Here is a 22,359-nt window from a genome sequence, read left to right as displayed (position 1 = left end):
GACTTTACCGAAAGAACCAAAGAGTGTGGATTATTGCAGTCACGAAAGCTTCAAATCAAGAAGCAAATTATGTTTAGACTACTGGGAATTGTACAAACCAGACATAAGAGAAACAATACTAAAGAGATGGTGACGAAACAAAAGTAATTTATCAATTACAGTCTAATCACAGCCCTGAACAGCACAACTATTCGAAACACCAGGGCGCGAATCACCACAGCTCCAGTCGTAACCCATCGTGTGAATTTGAGTCAAGAGTAAAAATGATGCAAAGGGTTCGTCCAATTTCCCAAAGTAGTCAAGTGCCAGTATTTCATTCGAGACCAAGCTTCTCTGTAATTCCTCTTGTATACAAAGCACACGCGCTAAACCTGCCACTCAAGCCAACGAGGTCCCATAATTTAACTCTCCGACCAGCCTCCGCACCCTCCATCCATTGATTTGATCATTCACACCTTGCCGACGAGACCCTTAACTCACCCAAGGATGCTCAGGAAAGATGAACCTGGAACGCACGAAGGCCAATGCATCGTCGTGGATACGTTCAATGACTGCGCCCTTAACCTAGTCGCGTTATTATAATCTGGGTAGCCGAAACACGAGCATAGCTTGGAAAGATGAGTGAATTTGGTGGATTACTCAACAAAAAATCGTAATTAATGACCACTTTGGAGTCGATCACTCGAGGTCCTTTTAAAAATGGCGGTCTTCCCAACAACTTTCCTCGTGAAGGTGGGAAACCCCCTTACAAGCCAGGCTCAGCATGACTCGGTTGACGATGCAGGTTACATTAAGCTCCGTTCATTCTCTCATCCAGCAGAACAAGTAAAAAAACATCTTTCCCCCCCCCCCCAAATATTATTGAGTTATTCGATTTGTCAAGGAATCGTATCGTTAAACCAAAGAGTAATTTATGCCATAAAAAAATAACTGGATAATGCAGCACTAAATATTGGCTGGAATGCTCACTGTGGCGAGACTTTTATCTTGTTTCATTTTATTTCACCCACAATGTTCTGCAAAAGAACATCACAAGTTTCTGTTTTTTTATCCTGTCATGGTTTGTTTGGAATGGCGAATTATGAATACGATGTTGTTTATGCAACTCAGCAAAAACAAAATGTAACAAAAAACACAAAAAAGGAAAAACAATGTTTTGCAAATATACGCTGCACATTCCAAGGGCACATAAACAGTTTAAGTGCAGCCCTGCAATGTATTGCTGAAGCCACTGCTCGCAAAATAGCCTCCACTAGAGGGAGCTCTATAGAACCCCTCGAGAGGTTTTCTAAAGGCACCACGAGCCTCGAGATATTTGGCACGGCAAAGGAACCAGGAACATTCACACTTTGTACACGGGCAAGTCACCCACACAAGGATGGTTGACGTTCGTCTCGACGCTGACAAACCCAGTGGTCTCTCATTCTCTGTTCTGCCTCACAAACGGAATATAAATATATCCCTGGCTTAACTTAGTTACAACATAGGTTCAGACTTCGCAAGGCTTAGCGTGAATAAATCCTTACTTTGCGTATAAATTCTCAACTATCCAATGATTTAAGACAATGACAACGAAGCATCGCTGCATATAGTTTATTCCCAGAAAAAAATAACTTTGTGCAGAAATGATTTATAGTACAAATTAGAATTTACCTATATTCATTACAAGGTCATTCTAATTACGGGTAACATTCCATCACTTCCGCAGACCATTAGAGAAAATATTTTACGCAGAAAAAAACCCCACCAGCAACAACAAAAATTACAGACGTTTGCGTACGGCTCCTCAATATACACATAGCTCGCATACACTCATCTGAGTAAATAACAGCGCTCGCTAACCCAGGTCTGAGAGAAACGCCGCTCAAATTCCCGCGGCTACCGCACGTCTTGTTCAGCGTGGCATCTCCTTGGGTACCTCTTCAGAAGAAAAAAAACACCAATATCGACATTATTCAGCATCACAGACCATCACGTGAAGAGATCAAAGTTCATGAGGCACTGCTTCATCCTCCGTTTCAACAGAACCGAGAGCCATTCGCGTTGCCGCCTGGATCGGACGTGGCACGCGTTTAAAACGGGAATCTCGCAGAGGGGGTTCTCCCTGCTTTGGAACGATGGTCGGGTGGCGGTGGCGGCGGCGACGACGATGGGTCACGGGGCCACGGCAACGTGGGTGAGCTTCCCGTGCGGACGCTGGGAGAGGGGCGACCGGATCACGGCGGAAGTGACAATTGTCCAGCGTCGTCTGCCGAGTCTAGAATGCGACACATAAGGGATGATTCCACCTGCAGGGGCACAACAAGGAGCATATTGTTTATTGGTTCACGCTAAATTATTATGAATATCTTTAACAACCCTCATACAACGTGTTACTAAAAAGAAATGTCCTTAATTTATCTAAGAAAGCCTCACTAAGTCCCAGAACTCTTTTTTTTCACGAGGGACCTGCATTGCCATGTTTGACAGATTCAATTCGTGAGTGGTTTCCATTTGGGATGAAATCAGAGTGCATTGAGAAAAATTACACGGATTAGGGATGGGGGGGGGAGGGTAACACTCAGAGTTCCACACAGGCACTCAAAAATAGAACACTGCATTGTCTTGTCCCGGTCACCTCGCAGCCTAAGCCGACCAACGCCTGCTATTCTCAGGCAGCCTGCTATTCGTGTACTCAATGGGCTCAACACTACTTCGCTTGTGTGTGATTGGACACATTCAATCAGGGTGATGTTGTAATGGGCACTGGCCCGATCCTGTTTTCACACCGGATTTGCATTCCGTAAATAGCGTCGACCAAGTTCTTACAATTTTAGGAATTGCTTCCCGTAAAGCCCGCGTAGCCGGCACAGCTCAAGTTGCCGTGCGGAATCTCAAGCGAGGGGTCTTAACTGCTGCTCCGGCTGGAGGCCACGCTAAGGATGGCCCAGTGCTGGGTCGGCTGAGTGCCGAGTTTGCACCCACAGTGGCCGAAAGATCGCACGGAGACTCCGTGCCAAACCCAGCGCTGCTCGGGGCATGCTGTAAACACTAATCGTAAAAATTGGACAAAAAAAATGAAATGGCTACGTAGTCCTTTGAAATATGGAAGAGGGGCAAATTGTTGGAGGTGGAGCAACTAGCCAACTTCTACTAATTATAACCCTAACCACACTGGCCAATCACAATCTAGCCTTGCTACTAACAGTAATGCTAACCAAACACTACTGCTACCAAACTTGCCAAAGCAGATATCAACCCTACCCATAACCCTAACCACATTAGCCAATGAGACCATAGGCCTTCTACTAACCATATCCTTAACCACACAAGCTAATCAAACACCATCATTACCCGTAACCTCAGTGACACGAGTCAATTACAAGATAACCCTGCGAATAACGCTAACCCGACCGAACACTAAACCTAATCCCAAGCCCGAACAAACGAGCCAATCAGCTCCGAGCAAGGAACTTACCTCGACCCGGACCCAAAAAACAAAGTCCAAGCAGGATTTTTACGCGCAGGCCTGTTTAACGCGTCATTCCCTTTACACGACAAGGAAGATTCGTTTTCCCAGTGGTTAATTGGTAACAAGCCCCATCTTTGTACAGTAAAGAGGATGGCGAAAAAGCATAGCAAGCGTCTACGTGAATTTGAAAGTGCCTATTCATATAGCCACCTACTTAAGCTGCCCTAAAAATAAACACGCACACACGGCACATCTCACAGTAGACTCTTCATTTCTATTTATTCACGGACTGATACGTAGACGGCTGGAGCGGTGTCGAAGTCACCTGAGATCTACTAATCTGATATTTATCCATCACCAGAAGCATCTTAGCTGCCCTAGTCGGGGAACAGAGGGGAAATATTTTCAACCTGCTAACATTGGTGACTCTCCAATTCACTCGCTCTTGACCCTTTGGGCCATTAAAATAAAAGCACGGAGCAATCGATGCGAATCATCAATTATTAAGGAAATAAACGGATATGGAGCCTTGCAAAAAAACACAATTTTATTGGAGTCACCGTGGCCTTGAGAGCATTAGTTAGCTCCAGCAAAAACGCAATCGGCCATTAGCGATCTCAACACAAATCTGCGGTTGCCTCTTAATCCAAAGTTGTCCCTTAACCACTGTACTATTGTCCCTTGAGCAAGTCTTTTTGGTACCATTTCCACAATGGTTTAAACAAAAGCCATCACAAACCAGTGAGTCTAAATATTTCGGCTTGTGACAATTCAAACCTCAAGTGATTCAAATTCGAGACTATTTCTGTTGTCTTGTTTTTTTTTCTTAGAAGTCTCACTTGTATTGATCCTGATTTGTATTCTTTCGTTTCTACAGTTCATGTGCATAATTCGATGCATCGATACATGCTTACATAAGAGACAATACACAAGAATCTCACGGGTCTTTCAGGTTATTTACTGATGTTTAATTTCTTTCATTGGGAAAACATTCAACCTCGTTTAGGCAACACTCGTCAAGGTTTCAAGTGAAGGCCGGTTAAAGGTGCATCCCCGCAGTTGCTTGCACATGCCACTGCTGGCGGAAAGGCCGACACTAAATGGATCTCAAGAGAGCCCCTCTACAGGGTATGGGGCACCCTCCCAGGCTGGCCAAACATCTTAGAAGATGTGGCGATACTCACACTTCGTCTCACCACACGGGCCTTGCTGATCGACCTAACTGTTGTTTACCCATTTATTCTGCTGTGTGGGCAGAACCGGGGGGGGGGGGGGGGGGATTTAAGAAACTTGGACATTCTTATAACTGCCACATCAGAAGATTAAATAAAACCGGCAATCTCTGGAACCCAAGTCCAGTGTGCTAACCATTTTACCACAGCAGCACCCCGAAGGCAGGTAATAAAGAGCTATTTAAAAAGTTCAGAGATCCAATAAGCAGACAGTACCTTTCAAATAGCCTTAAATAACATCAGCAAATGATAATCCATGGCCCTGTCCACTTCTCCACGCAAATGAATTCGACATGTTTCCCGACAAAAAAGTAAAATGTTTCTTATTTTTCCCAAAAACATATAATATCGCTGTTTACACAACTGATTTGGACTTCGCCCTCACATGCACATTTGATTAACATTCTTACAAGTTATGAAAATCATGTGCTCTTACACCGACGCTGTGAATCATCACACTCCACCCCTCTGGCAGATGTTGTGGATCCACATACGTCAGCCGAAAAGCAAGTAGCCAATTTTAACCAGGGAGGTTTGAGTGGAAAACACACATAAGCGGCAACAAAACGGCTCTGCTTTTTACATAACCCACGGAGCAAATGGATTTTAAAAAATACACCACTGCCAATTGAACGACCAACAGTTATTCACGCAGCTCCCCTTAAGCCGCCTCTATCAGCCACAGCAGATGCCGCGGACTCGCAAAAACACAAATCTGTCCTCGGCAAAGCGTGAGCTTAGGGGCGGAAGTGCTCGCTCTCCCGTACTCCTGCACGCGCAAGCCTGCTGGCCCACTCACTGCCTGTGCCATCTGTGCGGGACGAGCGTTTGCAGTGGCCGTCTGCCAGGTGAAACCGAGCACCTGCGTCGCCCACGACTCGCGTGTAAACACTCGCACACCGCCCGCATTCTTTTGATCGATTGAAACGCTGCTGCGATGGCTCCCTGAACAATACCATTAACGTCCTTCCTGCATCGTGCATACCACAGCATTTTCTTTGCAATCGAACTGAGACGATGAGATAATTAAGTAAATATGAAAAAAAAAATTGGATTGCGGACGATTACCCCGCTCTCCTTTTTAAAAAATTGGTATTTGTCCCGACATCTTGCCTCCAGAAGGAGGGAAACCCCCTACAAGACACGCCCAGTGTGGTGCGACTGATGACATGTGTTATAAAAGTAGTCTGGTAACACTGGTCAACAAAAAAAACATTTTTTTCTGGCCCGGACTTTTGCAGCTGTTTTGCTCAGATTTGCTCTATCACATCTAATTTTTATGCTATCGGCATACCCCATTTTCATTGATTTTACCCGAAATTAACTCCGTCACTTATGATTGCAAGTTGTTGCGAGTCAGTGACTGCTTTAGTGTTAAAATATGGTGTTGTATTTTTAGGATAGTGTGTTTATAATCTAATTTTATGTAGATATCCACATTTATTTAATATTTTTCTTCTGCAGTTTTTATTGAAAATGCAATATTTGATATCTCAAAAACCTGATGTGATAGACAAAAACTGATGCCAGATTAGGAATCAGCACCCCAAACTTACCTTGAAACCGTTGGAATACCTTATGCCAGAAAAAGTGTCTTGACCAGTGTAATTGAAGTGATCATCAGTCGAGTAATGGACTACTCGAATAACCGAATTGCTAAACGATATCTTGAAGTGCTTGTGTGCACGCAGTGCTTGTGGCTGATGCGTAGTCGAGCACGTTGCAAGCATAGACAAGGCATAACTTAAAAACGAACATCTTACACTGTGGAATTAAAATGACCGAGTTTGGAAAAATCACTTGTACGAACGGATGCTTTGCAACTTCCACTTGTCCTCGTAATTATTGAAATAGCAGAGTGTAGGCCGGTGGCTGTGAGAGCAAAATGTGTTTACATACTCGGAATATAATTCTCTGGTCTGTGTCTCTAAGTTTTAGGCAACCTTTTGATCAATTTGGCAAGTTGTCTACGGCGCTAGTCTTCACCCGTGAGAGCAAAGACGTTATTGTAACGTTTTGCTCATGCTGGCTCATCTTCACCCGTTATTGTTTCCCCCACCCATTATGGACGGGTGGTATGTAATGCGTTAATGCGTTCAAACTTAGATGAAATGCGCTGAAAAACAAGAGCATCCTGTGACTCACCCCGAGTATGTATTGGCAGCTGTGGGGTTCCAGCATGTACACCGTGACCGCGTGCGGGGAATCCGACTCTTTGCATCTGAAAATAATTCAACATGCTCAAATGAAAATCGATCATGTAAACATTACTCTTCGATAATAACAGTATTATATATATATATATAAGGCGTATCACTTTGGCACGACGTATGAATTCGGCAGCAGACAGTCAAAGGAGTCAAACAGTCGGTGAGCGATGGGCACGCGAGTGGGAGGACAGTTCAATCCTGGATGTGCAGGAACTTCCAGAAACCGCAAGCGAAATGACCAGCTGAGGATTGTGCTGCCTCTCACTCTTTGTGCCAAATACAATATTACGCCCCAGAAAAAAGCTCTTCCAGGCCAAAACATCCGCAGCCTTTGTAACTAGTCTACTTTGGGATGAGCTATTTCGCTACTTGCTGAAGGCTTCTGGAGAAATGCTCCCATTCATAAAAAAGAAGCTTTAGAAAGGAATGTGCCAAATTGACCAAGGTTAGTGTCTCCCCCTCGTGGCTGTCGTCCATGTCAGAATCACCCGCAGTCATGTACACCGAGCCCGTTCAAAGATGTATCCGTAAGAGGCTGTTATTTCCTCGCAAGAAGTCTTTTCAAGCTCCATCGTAGAGAGGTCAGCATTTGTTGTCAAAGACTGACAAGAGCAATGTCTGTTACCGTACGGATCAAGGTGATAAACAATAGAAAAAAAAAAACTTCTTAGCCTCAGAATAATGATGCATTGAGATGACGTAAGGAATCTCATGGGAGAATAGAGTATAAACAATATTAGAAGTTCAGAAGAGAATGCAACAGAGCATTAGAGACGTAATGAAGAAAGGGAGGTTTGTGATGGGAGGAACACGTGTACAGGATGGAGGAGGATAGGAGTTTACCAAGACAGGCATTATAGAGGAAGGCAGAGGTTGCTGACCAGAGGAAGAGATCGAAAGCCAAACGCTGTTGGTGATGAGACTGTACGAGAGGTCTTTGAAGGACGTGTTTATTGTGTAAAAAGAAGTGCTGAGACCTGCAGAGCGGACCTTGAAAGTAAGAATGAACTTGTCAACAGCGCCAAGGTGTAGCAGACAGAACCCATGGTGCGGTGTGGTCACGAATGGCATGAAATACGATGACCTCTTCACGATTCGTTTTAAAGTATAGCAGAGAATGGCAGTAGAGGAGCAAAGACATTCACCTTTACTAATAATACCATGTAACCTGACCAGGAGATATGCGACTCACTTCAGCTTGACGATAACTTGTCTGGGCTTCCCGTTTATGTCGCACAAATCCCCATGGCCATAAAAATGTGACACGGATCTGCAGGAACAAAACGTGGCAATGTATCAGTCATCGCCATGGGGTAGGGTAATGTCCACAAGCAGTTAATACTCTTTGACTGGTATATCTGAGCCACGCCCATACGGTAAGGGTGATTACGACTGGCTATTTGGCTATAAGAGTAGGAAACAAACCCCAAAACTGGCCACACAAGACAACCCGAAAACAAGGCAGTGGGGGTGAATCATTCTCATCATATAATGCAACTCGCTCGCTGCGCGTGACGTCAGCGGGTTCTGCGGTGGACAAAACAAGCTGGTGCCTCCTGACCCGAGCATCAGGCTGGCTCGGCATGGCCCCGGTACGGCTCAGTTGCACAGTGGAAAACAGACAGGTGCGAGGTCCTTCACCAAAAGGAGGTAACCAGGAGGTTCTGGGGGGTCAGTGCACTGGGGGCTGGCACCCGCTGAGATCCCAGGGTTCTGATCTGGACAGCCGCTCGTGATTAGGGCGGGTTGTCAAGTGTTACCAGCTGACGGAGTTAAAACAATCAGATTACATTTGTATTTTAACATAAATTGGCGAAATTACACCTCTGATAGAGATTGTGGGTTCGATACCGACCCTGACAGTTGTATATTTGGAGTTTGCCTGTTCTCCCCATGGCCGCGCGGATTTTTATCCTCCGGTTTTCCCCTCCACATTTAGAAACACGCGTTTGGAGTATTTGGCTGCTTTAAATTTCGACGTGATAAGCCACTTTGTTGAGCTACCATTTGTGGCAATGTCACTTCTGAAAAAGAGCTATATAGCTCAGTAGAGGCCTGACCTGGTAAAATAAAAAAATAGTCTAAGAGTTCAATTATACCCCAACAACTTACTCAATATCGGAGCACGGTCCACATACTTGATTTTGAGAGTGCCGTCGGCTGCGCGCTGGTAGGCACGGGGGGTGCTTCCCTTGGCCCAGACCTCGTGCTCCTCCTTGTTCCACGTGCCGACCACGATGACCGTTCTCGTGCCATCCTTCTCCTGATCACGTGCGGACGTGACACGCGAAAGCAGTGTCATTCGCTCACCTCGTTCACCCACTTCCCCCTTCTCAGTCACCTGCTCGCTCGCCAACGCACTCGCTCACTCAATCACCCCACTCGCTCATCTGTTCACTTCCTCACGCACCCACTTGCTCGCTCACCAACTTGCCCACTTACTTGCCGACTCACTTTCTCATCCGCTTACTCACCTACCTTACAATTCACTCGCTCGCTCACCCACCCGATCACTCACTTGCTCAGGTCAGTGAAATACTTACATACTTCTATTTAGAAAATTGCCTCAGGGTAAATTGCTAGTTATTTATGCGCAGAATCGCCGCATTGTTGCAGGGTTTTATGCTTCGAATGGAATCTAACGGCCACCCTCATTATTACTGTGGGTGTAATAACTGTAACAATACACGCAATCGGCTTCACAGTGGACGTTAAAGATTCCCCTGACATCATGAGCGAGAGTAGGACGATGAGTGCCAGCGTCTGTGTAAAAAATTTGAAAATTACGCACAAAAAGCTCAATTGGGATTGTACAAAGCAATCATCGCCCCACCATACTGGCAGCCTAATGCCCCCAAATCACTCTTGTAAATGAAAGGCTCATGGTCTTGAATTCTCACTTGGTTAAACAAAATACACTCGTGTTTCAATCGAGATGCTGACAGTTCTGCACCTCCCAATACATGCATACAGTCCGTATACAATGATGCCCCTCAAGCCATGCGTGATTGTGATGTGGTAGTGGTGGTGGTGGTAAGAGGCAACACAAACCTCGTGGTATTGATGCACGTGCCTGCCATAACACAACTCGTACTTCCACCACCCGACGCCCTGTGTCAGAGGAGGAAAACAGGCGTCGGAAAAAATGTCACATGCTGAAATGTATTGCAAATGTATCACCGTCCTCATCATCATCATCAGCTGTGATCTAGCCACTACTGGTCGAAGGCCTCTCCACCCCATAGTTCTTTCCCACGTTCTCGCAGTGCAAGAATCCATTTGCTGTTTGCGCACGAGCCGACTTCATTGCCCTACCTCTATTATAGGCATCCTCTCATTAATGCGAACGCAGGTAAAATTCACACTGTACATTTTGATCGGCTACACATTTAATAGTTCATAATTTACTTATCATTTAGCTTTATAAATTGTCCGTTAGCGAGCACCTATGAAGGCCGGCACGGCACATGAGGCGGTGGGTGGCCAGCACCACATCAGGCCACCTTTGCCTCCCCAGTGGTGATGTGTTTACACACCGCACCAGGTACTTATTTGAGGCTGAGTCGACTTATGGGAGAGGCCCAGAACTGGGTTCAAAAAATGGTCACTGGTGTAGGCCGTGAGCGGGAATCGAACTCGGGTCGCCGGGTCCGTAGCGCGGTGCGCTAACCACTACACTACCGCTCCCTGCTGCACAACTAACCCCGTGGAAGCAGTGCGATCCGGCCAGGAACGCTCGGAGAAGCTGCTCGTCGGTCACAGACGAGATGAGCGTCATCGTCCTCTGCCCGCCGACCTGTGCCGTGGCACGATGCTTGTGGGCCTGCTCAGCCGCCTTAATCGCCAAGTCGGGTGTGGCAGATTTCTCCTGCACGGCCTAAAGCAGCGGAGAAGATGACCGTGAGTTGTGCGCAGCGATTCAACTCCAACGCTTGCCTTCCTTGCCGCACTCAGGCACCGGATGTCGAAAGCGTTAATGTGTTATCTCTGTCTAGCTGTGCCTGTCTGTAGCGGGGGGTGGGTCATAATAACTCTTGTAAAGATGACCCAATGTAAATTACATTTTAGAAGAAGGTCCAAAGTAAGCAAAGTGTTACGCAAAACTAGACGAAGAAGCCCAGAGCTAAACAGAAAAAGAATGACGACAACAGAGGACGTCGATCATGAGCAATGATCTCGATAATAATGGTGACGATGAAAATTACAACAATGACGGCTGACCAGGTTTGGCCCAAGACCCTCACAAGCTCCACATGGCCCGTGTAGTTCAAAGGAGGGTCCTCTGTGACCTGGGAGGCGACCTGAGAAGCAAATTTGACCCGTAACCCGTAACGACCGCGACCCCTCACCCGTAAACACCTTGACACCTAACACGTAATGAACTTGATACCTAAAACGTAACGACCTTGATCTCTAAACCACGACGTTGACCACTAACCCACAACTACCTTGACCCTTAACAAACTTGACCCCTAACCGACAACTACCTTGACCCCTAAATCCACAACGACCTTGACCCCTAACCGGCAAGGACCTTGACCCCTAAGCCACAACGACCCTTACCCCTAATCCACAACGACCTTGACCCCTAGCCCGTGACAACCTAGCTGGCGACCTGTCTGGTCCTTTGGAAGGTGTCGCGGGGCAAGCTGCTCTCCTTCTGCTCCTGCTCCATGCGGTCGAGGCTTTGAGGCCGTGCGGGAGACCCGGGGAACGACTGGCAGTGAATGTCATTGATGGGCGTCGTCTTGAACCTGCAATGTAGCACAAAAGCCGGTTAATCCAGCCACTGTGTTTTCCTCCCACGTGCAAGCGATCGCATATGGATTGGGGACACTTTCCAGAGCAGGAACCTCCTGAAACTTGTTAATACTGAGCACGCACCGCTCTCTATTCGCTGTGTCACACCTCTGGCCTTCTCTGTGAGTGGCCAACATTAATGATTCATATGTCATAGCCTGCACTTACTGAAAAAAAAAATCAGTAAAATGGAGATATTCATCTTGTTAGAATTAAAAGTGTCTGCATTATTGAGTTACATTTTCCAAAAGTGCTCCGTTCTGCTCGTTTTCCCCCGTCTACTTGTTCCTGATCCACATTCAATAATTTAAGGTTAGAATTACTGATGATTGTGAAGAAAATGTTTACACAATGATGACCACCACCACCACTGCGAATGGGGAGATGGGCGACAGGGGCTAGACCGAATTAACACCACAATTCCAATGAGCACGGTTGGCTACGTACGGTGCGAACGAAGTTCAACATACGGACATACATACACACACACACACAACTCGTGGACACTCACTTGTACTTTGGGTGGCGGCACAGCAGCGGCGTGAGCACGACCACCTCGTACTCGCAGCTCGTCACCTCGGCCACGGAGAGAACCTCGTGGCGCGCATTGGGGTGGCACACGTAGAGGACGGAGGCGCGGCGCGGCACGCCGCCACGCAGCCCACACGTCGTGCCGTCACCCATCTCAACCGGGTAGTAGGCCGTCATCTGCCCGTCGATGTTCTTCATCGGGATCTAACGTGGCACACGCATGCATACCCGCACACGTCAGTTTGTGCTTGAATAGAGACTAAGAACCCATCCCCCAACCACCTCGCCATTGTATAGCCTGTTAGCAAGCAAATGCTGGTAGCAAACACCGATCAGATCGACAATCATCACAGGATGGACGCAGTTGATTGGCCTTAGAACCACTCAACTGACTCAGACCAGGCATTTAAATCAGGAATACTTACTACCGCACATGGAAAATAATGCTTTGTCTTTCTTGAGTTATGGGTAACAAATCCACACCTGTGTTGCAAATGGACACATAGTGAACAGACAGCAAGTCTGTCATGAATATAGAATGTATGCATAGGAAGCAAAGTTCATCCATGTAAAATGACATTTATTTTCAGTGCAACGGCCGATCGTAGCCTTCGGCCCCAATGTTTTAATGCAGCCTTTGTTTACACAAACGAAACAGACATCCTGCCTGCATCATTATACACTTGTTACCCACGACCCACCAACCATGGCCAGAACATGAAGCCCTTAGCAACAATGGGAATCCAACAACGACCACAACAAAGTCCAACAAATTAATCTGAAACCGGATTTCGGTGAAAGATTACGGACACCAGCATCCACACACTCGTATATTCCAATACAACGGGGGTAAAACCAACTTGAGCCACGTAACAGCCCCGGTAACTCGATTCTCAATGGAATCATTCTTCGTCATTAAATTATCAATTGTTACTAATTGCATTAAAATTTACCGCAAGTTGACACGCAGCAATATTGCTCACGAGTGTGCACGTGCCACGCGTCAACTGGCTGTAGATGTTTTTGAGCAGGCCAGAGGTCGCTTGCCGGCGTAATTCAATTATCTCGGCGAGACAGGAATGTGCGCGCTGTCTGTTTCTAATTTTAAAGCCAAGCAAAATCACAACAAAATAGTTTGAAAGAACACGGCTACATCCATGAACTTTAACGAGGAAACCCATAAATCCCACTTAAAAAGTGCAGCAACTATAAGTTCAGAAGGAAACAAGCCAGCATGGCTATTCCATTGAGGAAGCCTCCTTTTAAACAACACAAAGACAAAGACCCCCCCCCCCCCCCATATAGCCTTGACCAGACTGCTCAGCCAGTGCTGTTTGCGAGCACCTATATATGCAAATGCACTCACTGACACGGACTCATCCAGCACATAAAATTAAACTACTTTAAATAAATTATTTTTTATTTTACCAGATAAGGCCCACTGAGAAGCGACCTGGCCACAAACGATAAAGCCCAATGAAGTGGCTTATCACGTGGAAAATTATAGCAGTCACATACTCCAAACGCATGTTTCTAAATGTGGAGGGAAAACCGGAGGACCCGGAGAAAGATCCACGCGACCACAGGGTGGTGAACGTGCAAACTCCAAATATACAGCGGGCGTCAGGGTCGTGATGAAACTCACGACCTCCTGTATACCAGGTGAGGTAGTTACCATCTCGCCACCCTACATGCTTGCACTGTAACGTAACGCTGTAATGACAAATACAATTGTCTCTTTGAGAGTATGTTGTTCACAACTTGCCAAAATAAATATACAGATATAGACACTGACACTGAAAACCTTCCCGATGTTTTGGAGAGCACGGTAGTTTACGTGAAAATCGAAACGTCGTATTCTATTATTTAATTTATTTTCTTTCTACGTGACTTTACCGAAAGAACCAAAGAGTGAAAATAGGGTTAGTGGCATTTCAATCGGTAGCATACTGCACGCCTGCCAATCCTACAGGTTTGATCGATATGCTGTAAATTTTTAAAACCATTTGACGGCACATCGATTTTCAAAGCTCAGCATTCCGTTTCGTGGATTTCTTGAAGGACAATTGTCCTGACGGAATATTTGCATTTAAAATCAGTATGTGGTAAAATGGTTTAAGAATCGGCAGCCTACCGCTTACATCGGTACGTGTGGCAAGTTGGGATGCTGCCTATTAATAATGACAGGGTACTCGGTAGGCATCGTCCATCATAAAATGTTACTCACATCATTGTTCTTTGTTGACGTATACTCATGTTTGCTTGGTGTTTCGGTGTCTGAATAAAGGAGAGTAAAATAATCCAGTCACATTGTCTGCACACATTACACACCAGGCTTTGCGCGATTATGAATATATACATGAGTCATGGATAATATTCAAAGAAACATAAAACGAAACTGGAAGGGGTATTTTTGAAAAACTTGACAACCCACAAAAGTACTCTGGTGTGTTTTCGGGTGGAAATGCGTGTCACTCAGAATGATGTCCGACGTTTCGAAGGAGCTCCCAGCACCTCAAGTGAAACGTCGAACACACGGCACAACCACATCGGAGAGCTGTACACAGCACAACCGCAAACACCTGCACGGCAGTGCCCAAAAAAGTTAATTTGCCCAAAAAGCAGGCTTTTGTTGAGAGTGGGCAAATTCAGTGAAGCGAGTGAAATACTAATTCTGCTGAGCACCCACCTGTGAAGATAAGATACGATAAAAAGAAGATTGTTTTATGTTTAAGAGATGTCAGCATAAGTCATCAACCAAAAAGTACAAATGTGGGTTACCAAATTTTTCAAAGGAATCTCTCAATTGTCTGCTTGAATGCCAGCAATGACTGTTTCTTACTTTTTGTCAGCTCTGGGTCATGTTTGGCAATGTATCCCAGGTAATATTCTTGCACGGTCACTCTCTGTAAAACAATGTCACTCAAACTGCATAAACGAAATACCAAAGACACAAACGCACTATTACACCATTTACAGACGAACCAATTTTTGGTGAAAACTGTATTAAAAAAATTTGTTTCATTAAAATGTTTGTTCTGTGTAGCGTTAACGGTGTTGATGTTTGCAATGAAAATCATGGCAAATACAAAAGCTCAGGACTAAATCAGAACTAAATAATAAATTGGCTGAAAACATCTTAATGTACATAGGACACCTGAGCCTGGGCAATCTGCACAAATCACAACGCTACATAAAACAAAACATTACTCATTGTCATGGTTACCAATAACAGCATTTCATCACGATAACAATAAAAACTATTTTTACTTATTATGACCCTTTGGGGGTCAATGTTAGAAAAATGTTCTTTAAGAGCCGTGGGATGAAAGTGTGTTACCGACCTGCCCAAACTCTTTCTCCTCGTGGTACTGGCGAACGTGTCGCCCATGGCAAACTTCGTACGTCCAGTAGGGCTCAATCTGCCCGGAGAGAGAGGCACGGGGTAAGGCACGCGGCTGTCAATGACAGGAGACCAGATGAACTTGCAGCATTCAAGAGAGCATGCCGTCCTGGTGGCAAGTATTCAAGAAGTCCTGCCTCAGGGGGGATGTAACAACGAAACGCTTCACCGACATGCATGTACACACTTTGTCACTCCGACAGTGAATTTCTCAAGAGCATTTTGCATGCCACTTTGGATTCAACTAAAATAGGTTACTGTACACATCAAGGACATACCTTTCTGAAAGTGTAGAGATAATCGAACATAATAACTGTGGACATGGCAATGTTTAAGATAACATTGTTTTCAGAATTTTATTGTTAATGCAACTATAACTGCTAGTCGGTAACACTTTGCTGTCGCTGACGTCTGCTGGTCGAGTCGCCCTTGAAAACTTAACTTCAAAGCTCAATGGGCTTCACTTGAACCTTATGGCGGGACCCCGGGGTCCCATAAGCCCCCCCTGGCTCTCGCATAAACTGCGTTGCGACGTCATTTTATGTCTGTTGAAGGCGAACGATATGGCAATCCGTTCTTCTCGACGAGCTCTACACGACGCGCTAATCAAAGTTTCAAGGTTTTGTTTATGACTGCGGCAATTTTGGCAATGGATTGATTTCTGGTGGGTCGCGGCGTTTATGTGCGTGGTGGGACGGAGTCGACAAAAATAAACGATTTTGACTTCCATTTATTGAGGAGCCCGGGGTCCCGCCATAAGGGTCACTTATTGAAAACTAATTTCTTTAGAACTGCTTTACGCATTTAGTTTGCTGTCCTTCCCCCGCACCTTCGATTAGCAAGGTTTTCTACGTACGGAGCGAAAGAAGTTCAACATACATACATAATCAGGAAATAGACTTCTTCTGAACTTCCAATAATAACAATGTTCAGCTTTATTTCAATCCACTGATGGACAAAGGTCTCCTACATGCCGTATCAGTTGTGAGGATAGTTTGACAATACTTCATCAAGCTGAACAATGTGGGTTCAAAGGGGGTTGCGGTGGGGAGGGGGATCTAATGACACTAATGTGAGCCGTGACTGGGAATCAAACTCAGGTGGGCAGGTTTAGAGTGTGGTGCGTATCCAATTCCACTCCCGCTCCACCCCTAAGTAAGGTGCAACAAAATCTTATATCTATGACCCAATTCATGGCCCAAAGCTCCACTTGTCTGATGGATTTGCTGTGAAGTATCTGCAAAAGCTGTTGTTAACATTTCCACTGCCTGTGCACTGGACCAAGAGTTACGTGCAAATATTTTTTAGTAATGCCATTGCGTGACATAAATGGTGCATTCTCGAGTGTGTGTGTGTGTGTGATCTCCGTACCAAGTCAAGGTCAAAATAATGATGGTAATTTTGGTTGCCTTTGGGGAACAGCTATTACTGTTGAAATATAAACAGACAAGGCTCCGCTTCACCGTCCAAAAATAAATTTAAGTGGCCTCGAGGTCCCCATACCCGATAGGAGCAGCTGTTTTGCTTAAACAACGGATCCAAGAGCACGTCTGGGTCGGGAGCCTTTCCCAACTCTTCGTCATCCTGGAAAAAAAAAAATCACAAATTCACTCGAGTACAGAGGTTGCAATCGGGTACCCGATACCTGTACCCTACCTGATACCTGGCTACCTGTTTGCGACCCTGGTGCGGCCTGGTACGGGTAGGCCATGAGTCACTGGTGAGTAACCATTTGTCACTCATTTCCCAACGTCTTGTCTCTTCTCACAATTCAAGTTCTAGAATCAACCCACCCGCGCCTGCAACATGGCTTCATCCCAGAGGTCGCAATCGGGTACCCGTACCCGTACCCTACCCGATACCCGGCTACCCGTACCCGGCCGGGTACCCGTTTGCGACCCTGGTGCGGCCGGGTACGGGTACGGGTAAGGAATCAAAACCCGTTTGCGACCTCTGCTCGAATATTACGACTGCGTAGGTCTTCATGGTTGGTCGTCGATTCCCTTGAACTCTCCAAAGCATTTTCAGAAATTTTACTGAAGAGGCTTCCAGCACGTGGAGCAAAATGTCAAGAGATCATGCTGAACCACTCACGGTACAACCCAAAAACATATCAAAGAGTCACTCTAATATTACTTACCACTCACGAGGAAGCACGCAACCAGACAGGAGGATTTTATTTTAATTACATATTGTGAATTTTAAAACATGAGGGCTGTACACTATAATAGACATACGGAAACTAAAGTATTTAGACTCACAGCTTCACATGATGGGGAATACATGGAAAACTGTTGATGATGATCAAAGAAGTGATATGATTGAGACAAAAGTTCGCTGCGAGCTGGGAAAGATGGACATGATCGTTTTGCTCCTCGGGTGCGAGTTACCTGGTCTGCCCTCTCCACCGACGGCAACATGCACTTGTACCGCTCGTTTTCTTGCGTCGTCATGATGATGTAATCCTCATCGCGGTACAACGCACCTGACGTTGGCTGTAATATTAAAGTATTGCATTAACATGGTTAATACACTTGAGGATACTGAAGTAGTGGGAAATATTTTTGTTAGTTTGGATAATCCATTGCACGTGTCACCATGGGACAGATTATAGAGGCCCATTCATATGACGCCATCTCCAACTCTTTGGGTGACATTATTACAATCAGCCAGTCAATCCACTGCTGCATGAAGGCTTGCCCAAGCTGCTGATATCTATCTCAATTATGCAATATAATAATCCACCTAGCGCCTGCACACGAGTTGATTTCATTGCGTCAACTCCTTGGTGGACAACCTCTCGAATGAGTTCCATCTCTTGGCTGCCACTTCATCATTATTCTTGACCATTTCCCATCTATTATCGTGAAATGTTCTTCCCAAGGCCTCTTACTTTAATTAACAATTCGAATGATGTCATTTACGTACATACATACATTCGCTAATCCATGCGGTACTCTTTCTGTATTAGTCTTTTTGTACTCTGATGCCCGAGTGATTAATTATGACAATCGTGAAAGGGGACAATCGAACTTGGGCCTCAATTCAGTGATGAAAATATTGATTAGGATTATCATATCGATTGGGGGTCGGGAGTCCTACAGTGTCCGTGGTTCTAACTTTCGCGGAACCTACTGGAAGCTGTACGGCATTCATTTAAAACAAGCACAATGTCCAAATGCCGACTGTGGATGGAAACAATGTCGTTACATTGCCTCCTCAAGTTCTCCTGCATAAGATCATGTTTTCGGTCGACATCTCATACTTTCCTCTTCATTCCCATATGTCCCCCACCCACTCCACACTTTCTTCAAGTCGTTATGCAAACGCCTTCCTTTTTCTACCTCTTGGCCTTTTCCCCCAAAATACTTCCACAACTTTTTTTAGCAAGCATTCACTTATGACAAGACGCCCAATCCAGATCGTATGCATGCTCTCAATGTTTCCAATTAAGACTTATTTCCTTCTGGACCCATTCGAGCACTTCCTCATTGCTCTTTCTGTCCAACTGATTTTCTACATGTGATGCTATGCCCATATCTCAAATCTGTCCAGTTTTCCATCGCCATTCATTATCATTAGCATGGATGAAGGCATCCCCATCTCTCACGGTCTTGCGATGCAACAATTTATCTAGCTCCTCCAGATGAGCTTATTTCATCACTCCATCTCCGCAGGGCACACCATCATCTCAGGCGAGTAGCCTTCTTTGGTTGCCACTCTGTCCATCATCTCATAATCCCGTCTAGTGTTGTACTGCACAGCCCACTATACAGTCACAATGATGCCTAATTTGCATATGCTCACAAATCCCAGCCGTTCCCCTTCAAGTTTCCCAGCACCATTCAAGCCTTAAGTTTAAAGGTGAACTCTCTCTATCCATGGCTCTATGTACGTACAGGTTGATTCCTCTATAGATACACCACAGATTTTCATGGACCCACTTACGTTTAACTTAACCGCAGATTGAATATTGTGATGGTATAATATCTTATATAGGCCAGTGATAACAGGCGATACGTGTAATGAAGCTGGTGGCAGACGTAAATAGACACTTTGAATTAAAATTAAGAATAATTGCTCCATATTTTTCTCTTATGTAATTGGTGTCTCCATAAATGCCTCATTGTGTACGTTTTAGAGAGGGCAAATGTTGGGTGCTTAGCCGATCCGAACACGTTGTTTTATATGCCTCATCACCAGATCATGGTCCATCCACTGCCGGATGGAAGCTTCTTCATCCAGCCACCGCCACCTACCACGATCCCGCGCTGTTACTAATCCACCCAGCACCTGCCCACGCACCGATTGTCATCGCTCCAAGTCTCCTTGTTGGACCGTACTCTCGGACGCGTTACATCCCTTGGCTGCCGCCACGGAGAATGACATTTGGTGGTCTCCGTCTGTACACGTGTGTAGATCTTGCACCCTTGCCGTGCGTCTATGCATGTAGACATTATTCTGCATGTCAATTTCAAGTACAACTGCGCTGTGTAGACACGTACACTTGCCATTGTACACGTGTGTGTTATGCGTGTCGATACATGTACACATGATACGCGTGTCTGTACGTACATGTATACACATTATTTAATACGTGTACCGTGTCTGCTTGTAATATACATGTAACAACAGCGCACCCACCAACGTCAGCTCGTGTCCCGGCCAGGTAATGTGGAATGGCACGTCGTCCGAGAGGATGCCGGCCCGGGCTGTCCCGCAGAGCGCGAGTAGACAGAGACCCCCGGCGAAGTTCACATGAACTCCTCCTCTCACCCATCCTCCTCTTCCACCACCACCATCACCACCTCCTCCACCTCGTCTCGTCCGCCCCGTGCACATCGCTTTATTCCGTGGGCCGACCTACTCAGGACACAGCGGAGACAGCAAGGTAGCTGATGTAAGAAAATTTAAAGAAATGTTTTAAACACTAATTGGTGATTATAGTTACATCGGAGCTATAGGCAGCGATGTGTCAAGCTGCACTTACGGATGTTACTCTTCGCCGACTCCACGATTACGCGACTCGCGTGACGATTACACCGAATAATCGATTCCGGATATATTATTATTGTTACCATTGCGGTGCTTGTAGAAAAACTTTGTTTTACAGCACGCGATAGCTGAAGGGTTTGTGTATCAACGACATGGACCGTATTAAAATGGAAAAAAAATGTATGTACATTTTTTTTTTGTAATGCGTGGATCTATGAACTCGCGTAAAATTGGATTCACATTACGGGAATCGATCCAGGACGAGGAGTTGGTGACGGGGCGTGGGGGGGCCGGAAGCTGGGGGGGTGGGGGAGACCGGAAGCGCGCGCGGGATCAGCTGATTAGCCACGCGGCCCTCTTCCGGCGCACGTCACAGCCACCGGCGGGAATAAACTTTATTGACAACGAAGCCTCACGGAGGGGTGGGGGCACTCGCTGTCAATAAAGTTTATTCCCGCCGGTCGCGTCACTGGGACTCGATTTCAATAAAGGTATTCCTATTCTTGGTTCTTTCGGTAAAGTCACGTAGAAGGTAAATAATAAAATAATAAAAATACAACAATAAAATTCTCACGACGTTTCGACTGCAACACAAGCAATCATCATCAGGTGTGAAAACCACAACAAAACCACAGCAAGAAAATTGCTGTGGTTTTCACACCTGATGATTGCTTGTGTTGCAATCGAAATGTCGTGAGAATTGTATTGTTTTATGTGTATTATTTAATTATTTCCCTTCTACATGACTTTACCGAAAGAACCACGAATATGAATCTCTGCAGTCACGAAAGCTTTAAATCGAAAGGTATTCCTCTGAAAATATGTGATAATTAAGAAAAACCTCGTCATGTTATTATTGTCCTTCGCGTGAAAGTGACACGACTGTGTTATCTACCAACGCTCGGCATTTATAAACAATACGCAACTAAACAAAGCACTCAAATGCTGTCCCCATGAGCCTCGAGTCCACGCTACGCAACCCCTTTGACACCGCCAAAAGCTCCGAGCTGCAATTTTTACTGGTAGGAACCTCCTGGTTACACCAGCTCACAAGGGATTATTGTGTCCGTCCGTCCGTCGTGTATCCAAAAATGGGAGGGGTGGGGCTGGGTGGAGAGGGGAGTGTGGGGAGGGGCTGGGTGAAGGGTGGGAGGGGTGGGGAGGGGCTGGGTGGGGAGGGTGGGGAGGGGCTGGGTGGGGAGGGTGGGGCTGGGTGGGGGGGATTGGGGCTGGGTGGGGGGAGGATTGGGGCTGGATGGGGAGGGGCTGGGTGGGGAGGGTGGGGCTGGGTGGAGAATAGAGGGTGGGGAGGGGCTGGGTGGGGAGAGTGGGGAGGGGCTGAGTGGGGAGGGTGGGACTGGGTGGGGGGTGGGAGGGGTAGGGCTTGGTGGGGAGGGGCTGAGTGGGCTACCACATTCAGATAAGCCTCCCCCCCCTCCTCCCCTTTTATTAAAAAAAATCGCGAGCGTCACTCCGCTCAATGTGAGAATTGTATTTTATTATGTTTTAGTTGTATTATTTTATGATTTTCCTTCTACGTGACTTTACCGAAAGAACCAAGAAGACGAATCCCTGCAGTCCCGAAAGCTTTAAATCGAAAAATGTTATGGCTTGGTCACGTGTTTTCAAAACATGTGAGCCACAAAGGTTGGACAAGTTTCACAGTTACCACGTGTGTTTAGGCATGAGCCACCGATGTCAGCTAGGTATGTAAAGTGAGCCATCTGGATTGAAGGT

At 45.9% G+C, this 22,359-nt stretch overlaps 2 protein-coding genes across 3 annotated transcripts in view; both read right to left on the bottom strand.

Annotated features, from left to right (window-relative positions):
- The window catches only part of LOC144933615 (numb-like protein), a 67,595-nt gene extending 65,682 nt beyond the window's left edge, over positions 1-1,913 (bottom strand). Inside the window, exon 1 of the mRNA XM_078858601.1 lies at positions 1,843-1,913. The gene's annotated coding sequence lies outside the window, so the exon portion shown is untranslated. The remainder of the gene's footprint in view (positions 1-1,842) is intronic.
- ERLEC1 (endoplasmic reticulum lectin 1) lies at positions 1,579-20,655 on the bottom strand. 2 transcript variants are annotated; one of them, XM_078858605.1, is made up of 15 exons: positions 20,618-20,655; positions 20,272-20,490; positions 18,018-18,122; positions 17,131-17,211; positions 15,569-15,646; positions 15,067-15,130; positions 14,452-14,501; positions 12,205-12,428; positions 11,509-11,647; positions 10,597-10,770; positions 9,945-10,004; positions 9,032-9,156; positions 8,086-8,163; positions 6,829-6,904; positions 1,579-2,288 (listed from the first exon to the last, which is right to left on the bottom strand). In XM_078858605.1, exons 2-15 carry the CDS (start codon positions 20,467-20,469, stop codon positions 2,217-2,219), a joined length of 1,524 nt encoding a protein of 507 aa, XP_078714731.1. In that variant the 5' UTR covers positions 20,470-20,490; positions 20,618-20,655; the 3' UTR covers positions 1,579-2,216. The 2 variants fall into 2 exon arrangements, with proteins under 2 accessions (XP_078714731.1, XP_078714729.1); XM_078858603.1 differs by lacking the exon at positions 20,618-20,655 and having other exon boundaries at positions 20,272-20,589.
- Between the last annotated feature and the right edge of the window lie 1,704 nt (positions 20,656-22,359).

The sequence above is a fragment of the Lampetra fluviatilis genome, chromosome 7 (genome assembly GCF_964198595.1).
Source record: "Lampetra fluviatilis chromosome 7, kcLamFluv1.1, whole genome shotgun sequence".
In the NCBI taxonomy this organism is placed as follows: Eukaryota; Metazoa; Chordata; class Hyperoartia; order Petromyzontiformes; family Petromyzontidae; genus Lampetra; species Lampetra fluviatilis.
Note: the sequence above shows the minus strand (reverse complement) of the source record. Positions and strands in the feature narration are given on the sequence as shown.